The sequence below is a fragment of the Vitis vinifera genome, chromosome 7 (assembly GCF_030704535.1).
Source record: "Vitis vinifera cultivar Pinot Noir 40024 chromosome 7, ASM3070453v1".
NCBI classification, from domain to species: domain Eukaryota; kingdom Viridiplantae; phylum Streptophyta; class Magnoliopsida; order Vitales; family Vitaceae; genus Vitis; species Vitis vinifera.
In genome coordinates, this window is record NC_081811.1 from 28,273,862 (window position 1) to 28,281,394 (window position 7,533).

At 33.2% G+C, this 7,533-nt stretch overlaps 1 protein-coding gene and 1 long non-coding RNA gene across 2 annotated transcripts; one reads left to right on the forward strand and one right to left on the reverse strand.

Moving 5' to 3' along the window:
* Positions 1-2,016: 2,016 nt before the first annotated feature.
* On the reverse strand, positions 2,017-3,447 carry LOC132254107 (uncharacterized). The gene is made up of 2 exons (XR_009466263.1): positions 3,348-3,447; positions 2,017-2,366 (listed from the first exon to the last, which is right to left on the reverse strand). It is a non-coding gene; the product is annotated as an uncharacterized LOC132254107 (long non-coding RNA).
* On the forward strand, positions 3,411-6,610 carry LOC100252506 (stress enhanced protein 2, chloroplastic). The gene is made up of 2 exons (XM_002280109.4): positions 3,411-3,928; positions 6,137-6,610. The coding sequence occupies exons 1-2, from the start codon at positions 3,623-3,625 to the stop codon at positions 6,404-6,406; spliced, it is 576 nt and encodes a 191-aa protein (XP_002280145.1). The 5' UTR covers positions 3,411-3,622; the 3' UTR covers positions 6,407-6,610.
* The last annotated feature ends 923 nt before the right edge of the window (positions 6,611-7,533 follow it).

Genomic DNA, 7,533 nt, shown 5'->3' on the forward strand with positions numbered 1-7,533 from the left:
GATTGGAGACTAAAACCTGTTGAGTAGCCGCCCGGACGTCATATTTGAGAATAGAGTACTTGTTTGCCTATCTGAATATATCGTCTATCATTGCAGACGATTTTTTAGCGAGAGACTCAAAAAATGGCGTGCCTAGGCAAATGCTCCGCTTAAAGATTTCCAGGATGGCTTCCATGCTGCAGGACTCCACTTGGAGCACAGCTTACCCAAACCGTTTCATGAAGTCTCTGAGTGACTCGTTCTCCTGCATCTTGATATTCTACATCTTGATAATGACCTATAAAGGTTTCCAATAGATCCCAAAAATTGTTCACAGAATTCTTTGAGAGATGATGGAACCACGAGAGAGCCTAGCCATGTAGGCTGGTTAGAAAGACTTTACACAACAGTGCATCATTCCCTATATCAAGGGTCATGAGCTGCCTAAAGTGCATGATGTGATCGAATAGATCGCTTGTTCCATCATATGTCGTGAATTTTGGCACTATGAACCCCCTTGAGGGCTCATAGTTAATAATATGGGGGCTGAACGGCGTGGAGATGATGTCATCTAACTGCCAATTGACGGATTCGGGTGGAGCTCGATCCGCTGGGGCCCTTGTTTGTCGTTGTTTTGGCGGATGAAAGGGTTACTTCAACATGATTGCTACGTCCGAAAGGCCTAGACAGGCCTCTAGGATTTCTACCATGCTTAGCTTTCCCTCTACACCTTGCGTTTGAGGTCCCAATCGGGCCCACATCGCATCTGATAGATGTGACCTTTGGTCGCACTTCCTTTTTGTTGATACCCAGGTAGAGTCAGAGCTTTCGTCTAGTTACACTTGGTAAGCTGGTGAAAACTTCTCCTCAGACCATGTCATGTGACTACCAAAGGGAAACTCTGTGTTTTTGGGGAAAAATGCCTCATCAATCCGTCTTGAGGCTGTTCACTGGCTTTGAGGTTGCCAACTTTAAGAGTGGCCCATCGACGACATTTGGGGATGCAACTCTTCATTATCTTCTTTAAGTCGCCTTGTTTGGTGGAACAGAGATTGCATCTGCCGATCACTTTCTTGTTGAGGCCTTTCCATACCTTCACGCTAGTCAAAGTACCCATCGGCACCCATAGTAGATGATTGACTTCTGAAGGGTGTTGACATCCTTAGTTCTTCCCAGAGACGGCGCCAATGTTGATGTTAAGCCAACAAGAGTCAGGTCCATCTAACTTCGTTAAAGTTAAGCAGACTTCTTTCCTACTTGTGCCTCTTGAAGAGTTTGTCTAATTGCGTTGGAACTAGATGGACTTCTTTCTTGCACAAAAAGATGTCCGGACGGGTGACCCGGACATGCCCCTCCGAAGCTTAAGTCATACACAAGGGTGATCTAACTATTTTTTGGGAGAGAATGAGCCTATAAGTGCGTGCATACCTTGTTCGTGCTTTTTGGAGGGTTTATATAGAACTGATGATACCACCACTGTAGTGCTGACTAGGCACTCTGACCTTCTTCTATGATGATAATTGTTTTGAGAGCGGTTGGGCAATCATCACAGTTAAGGGCGACTAGTAGGTGTCATCTGCTGACATGCCAAGATTTTGAATCGTGCAATTGTCTGTCCTTTCAACTTGTCGACGTTTGGGATTATGTGTAGCAATTAATTGATATGAACTTGTGGGATAAATGGAGTCCCGTCGGCCGCTCAAATGTCAAACGTGAATGATCACACATACTAGAGGTCTTTAAGACGTGACTAAACAACCCTTTCCATTTGGGAATCTGAACTCCCAATGTTGTCTGGCCCTGTGGGGGAAAGAAAGTCTCTCACTTCTGGTGCCACACATATCTTAACTTGGTTTAGACGTAACGATCAGGATGAGTTTCATACTTGTCCTAGACGGGTAAAGTGTCCGAGCTGGGAAGGGACACATGGAGGAGAACCCCCCACATAAATGACTTAAAATTTAAATTAAATTTTCATAGTGCAAAGATTACAATCTTGAAAAAGAAATATAAAAATAGTCCAAATATCATAATATACGGAATTATACTACAGAGGAAATTGTGAAAAGCAAAGTAAAAAAAAAACTAATTAAGTATAATCATTTGAAGTGCTTATATCTTTGTTCCCAAAAAGAAAAATAAATAAATAAAAAGACACTGATGGTAATAATAGCATGCCCGTCCACTAGCTTCTAAAAGAGCTGGCAATTGATTAGTTTCACCATTCCTTTCAGAAGCCATGGATTAGCATGACATATAATAATACTACTACCTTATGGTGTTGATTCAAGATCTGAACTCTCCCAAAACCCAGAAAGGATGGCCATGGAGAAGCTTGCTCATGATCTCAGGAAGAGGTTTCTTCATCTGGTTGAAGCAATCACAACCTGCAAAACTGCCAAAGGTAAAAAAGAAGAATAATAATTTACCGTCGAGATATTGCAAATATATGATTTTCTATGCTTTTTATTCAATTTAGATTACTTTCTGTCTTCTGATTTTCTAGAAAATGGAGATGGGGAAGAAGCCGATTTGAAATCTATGAAGGTACTGGTTGCTGTAATTTTTCTCATTTTTATTAGTAAACTTGTCCAATAATCCTTCGATTAGGGATTAAGGTCAGAAATTTATTGAACAACTCATGTCACAAACATCTGGACAAATACAATATATGAAACATATTATATAAAAATTGGTGCTAATATTCTTATGCTTGTCATATGAGTAGTCTCATTAATTTGTGATGAAAAATTATAATAAAATGATTTATTAAACATTTGAGAAGGACTATAGTAAGATAAAAGTGGTGATTTTTAAAATTATCTGTTTTTTTGGGGTGTTTTTATTAATTAATCATAATGTTCATGGAATTCTTTGTTGATCTGCAGAAGCAAGGGGTCCAGGACAGAGGCATTGGGGTGACCAGGCGTTCCAGGGGTTCAAGGGGTCCAAGGCGCCCAGGTGTGCCCAAAGGTGCCCCTCCTCAGACCCACAAAAGGCCATCTATATAAAAGGCAATGAAAGATTATTATGTTTATTTGTTTTTTCTATATGTTTTTATTTATTGTCTTCCTTTATGTTTTTTTTTTATTGGATTGTAATTGGATTTGATCAACGGACGGGTTTTGATGTATCTTGTTTTATTGTGATTATTTTTTTCATTTTACTATTGTATTTATGACTTGTTTAGATTATATTAAGAACGGTTATCTTTTGAGAAATATTTTTGAAAATGTTCCCAAGTCCTTACATTAGTCCATAATTGTCCATGATTTCTTTTGTTGCATTTCCTTTTTTCTTTTCCTCAGCCTTCCAATACCCAAACACGGTCTTACGAAACTTATTTTTCAAGCCACATACTTGTTTACCTCTAGTGTTGACACGTCTCGGATGCCTCCAACTCCAGCACAAAATTGTTAGTTGCTTTTGGTGGAGAAAGACAACTCTCATCATTCTATCATTCTATGACCAAAGAAAACAGCGTTATCGAACACCAGTTCGACACCTCATCACTGGGCCCCATGAGAACGTCAACGCCGCATCCAGAGACGTGGATTCATATGCCACCGCGAAGCTTCCCGAAAACAAAAACCAACTCTCTTATCCCTCTCAGATTCCTTGAATACCTCGAGATTCCCGGAGCATGGCCACGGCGGCTCAGGCGGTCTTACGGGTTTTGCAGTCGCAGAAGTCGGCGGCTCCAGCTAGAGAACAGGCGGTGGTGCCGGCTCAGAAACTGAGAGCTTCTGATTCGTCACCGGATAACTTGAAGATAGTCCTTCAGCCTCGGCTGTGCACTCTCAGATCGTACGGTCCGGATCGCTCCGGAGTGATCAAGACGCGCAGAGACGGCGATGACGTATCCCCGTTCTTTGCCACGCTGTCGGAGTACATCGAGAGCTCGAAAAAGAGTCAGGACTTCGAGATCATCTCCGGTCGGCTAGCCATGGTGAGTTTCTGAGCTTCGCCTTTATTTCGAGGCTTCTATAAGCATGCGTAGCTCCAGCTAACCTAACCGTTTGATTCTTTGACCGTCGAAATGGTCAAACAAACAACGGACTAGAAAATTTTCATATTTGCTGGATCTGTCCTTGATTTTAGGAGGTTGAATTAAGTTCCATCCGGATAAAGCAGGTAGGAAGAAATAGTTATAATAAATTAATAATTTTTAGAATAAGAATTTAAAATAAATATTTTAAATCTTTATGCAAAAAATAAAATAAAAAACAAAAAATAAATTCAGAGAAAATTTTAAACAATAGTTATCGATTTCAATTATTTTTTCCTTCAAAATTTTCCCTTCTATTTCATGATGCAAACATAATCTCATATTCCAAGTTTATTTTTATTTAATCTTAATTCTTACAAGATTTAATATTATTATTATTATTTTATATCATAGGTTTCCAACTCCATTATTGGAGAAGCAACAAAAATAATAAATAAATATAAAGAAAATAAGAGGATATGAGGAAAAAAAAATTTATTTTAAAATTTTTTTTTTCATTTTAATACTATCTACACTAAAAAAATTATTCTTTTTAATATTCTTCACTTTTTATGAATTAAATATAGTTATAATATTTTAAAATATAATATAATTTATGATTTATTTATAATTTATTTTTATCTTTTAGATTTTTAAAATTATTTAAAACGTGTTTAAAGAATGAAAAGTTATTTGAAAACTTCTAATATTATTATCCTTTTTTTTATTTGCAAATATTTTTTAAATTTAATTTTTACTTATGATGTTTTAATTCCATTCATTTTTTGTATTTATATAATTATAAAAAATAATTAAATTATTTTACCCAAAAACATCGTATTTTAGGATATAAATGAATGCGACTTTCCCCACTTTTGTGCCGTGCCCTACCGTCCAATCACACTTGTAGTTTCTGGATCTTTTCCTCCCTCACCTGTCACGTCACTTGTCTTTATGAATCCGAAATGAAAAAAATCTACAACCTAATAAAGTATTATTTTATTAATTAATTATACTAAAAGGAAAGATTAACTTTACTAATTGAACCATGAATCTCACATAGATGTCATAAAATAATACCATGGAATGATTCGTCTCCTTCACATCAAAGTAGCTTCACTTTAAGAGGTTCCCACAAACCCGTTTCTCAAAAACTTCTCTGCTTTAGTTTTTATAAATTCCAATTTATAACCAAAGTTTCAGGTTCATGGAAACTATTGGTAGCAATTCGTCATTTGTCGTGTGAAAGATTAAATATTGTATCACAAACATTAATCTAAACCTAATACGAATAATAATTATATTAAAAATATAAATTTAAATATTATTTAATTATTAAACCCAAATCATTCTATTTAATAATTAAATTGAATTAAATCTTGTATAACATCTATGTAATTAATGTTTATAATTAAATATATTATGATTTAATTGATCTATTTATTTAAAATAAGTAAAATATAAATTAAATAATTTAAAATTATAATTTATTTAACAGGTTATGTATGTTGATAAAAATTTGACTTAAATCTTACTATATTTAATCCAAATTCATTGAAAATGTGTTGAATTGGATTTCAATTTGACAAAAATAATATCAAATTTCAACTAATTATTATTTACTTCAAAATAACCAAAATCTGATGGCGTTGGATCCTATGAAGGGAAGACTAGGAAGGGAGGGAAAAAATAGAGATTAGTTTGAGAAAAAACTAAAATTTGAATTTGATTTATAGGACATGTACATATTTAAAATTCTTATACTATTTCAAGTGTTATTAGTTGTCATTCAATGAAGCATTTTTATCATTTTTAAAGTTAAAATTTTTTATAAAATCACTGTGAAATATATTTTTCATTAGAATGTATTTTATTTTTTAAAAATACTTTTAAAATATTAAAATTATTAAGAAAAATAATTGTTTATATTTAATTTTGTCATATAAAATAAAAAATAAACATAATTGAATTTTATGTATTTTAAATTATTTATTTTTTATATAAAATATTTAAAATCAATTATATAAGTTAAAAATAATTTATGGGCTTTTTTTATTTTTTGTTTTTATTTTTATTTTTATTATCTTTTTCTTACATTTTCTCCAAACCCACCATTGCCAAGTTGGATCATATTCAGGAATTGAGAATTGTGTGGATTGTGTTCTGGAGATTGTGTTTGCAGCAACCGTGACAATGGAGATGGTGACGGGGAACTCCTTGTTCAGAAAGATGGACTTACAGGGAATAGCCGAAGCAGGCGGGGTGTGTGTGGGAGCTGTGGCTTGCGCTGCAGTGTTCGCATGGTTCTCTAGCGCTCGAAACAGAGTGGGTCGGATCTTCACCATCAGCTGCAACACATTCATTGATTCCCTCATCGACCGCATCATCGATGGCCTGTTCTATGAAAGTGAATCCAACGATTGGTCGGATGAGATTTGAAGCCTCAGCAATTTAAAAGCGTATAATGTTGGGTTAAAAGCCTGGAAGTAATTTTGATCAAAGCGTTTCTAATATGTAGCGCTTGAATATAAATAAAAAAAAGGTGGATCAATAGTGTTATCGATAGAATGTAATATGATAAATTTTGTTTTTTGGTTTTGTTTTTAATTGCTTATAAAAGTAATTATTTAAGAATTCCTCCAAGTGATTATTTTGTGGTTTGGTTTGAATACATTTTTTTTAATTAATTTTTTATACATAAAAAGGTAAAAACATCTTTTATTCTTAAATTTATTTTTGAAAATCTTTAAAATTTGAGAAAGTAATTTTTTGTAATATTTAAATATTTAATTAATTTTCAAAGAAATTCTATTTTTTAGATGCGTGCAAGAAATTGTTTTATTTTATGTAAAAGTTATTCATTTTATTTTAAAACATATCTAACCATTAAGATAGTAATTGTTTTCAAAAAAATAGTTTTTGAGGTGATTTTTAAAAATTATTCTCTAATATTTTGTAAAACAAAAATTAATTTGAGAATTTGAAATATTTTTAACATATTTAAAAAAATAATTTATATATTTAATATTTTTATTTTAATTATTCCATATTTTATAATTATTTTTTAAAACAGTTTAAGACAAAATAATTAAAAATAATTAAAGATTTTATCAAAAAAATGTCTTATTTTTTGTTTTTTAATAACAGAAAATAAAAAGTAAATTTTAAATTATTAAACATGTTTAAAAAAAAAACAAAAAAAAAAACAAAAAAACTGTTATCAATTATTAAATACGCCCTAGATATTTAAAATTGATTTTACAAAATTTTCAAATATTTGATTTTTATAAGAAACTGGTAGCAATCCCTCACAAAACCACTCCAAACCCACATCTGAACGGCCTGTGGAAGTGATTTGTAAGATAGAATCATGTTCAATCACTGAAGGAACTGCACCCAAAAGCTATTGGCTTATTGGTTTTATGTTGCTTGAGATCTGGGAGCTTCGGTTTAGCATCACTTGAGATTCAATTATTTGTGTGGTGGGGTTGACGTGGGGCCTTGATCCAACATAGTACAAAATAACTTTTGACATTCGCCTTCATGAGAGGACTTGATTTTGAGAG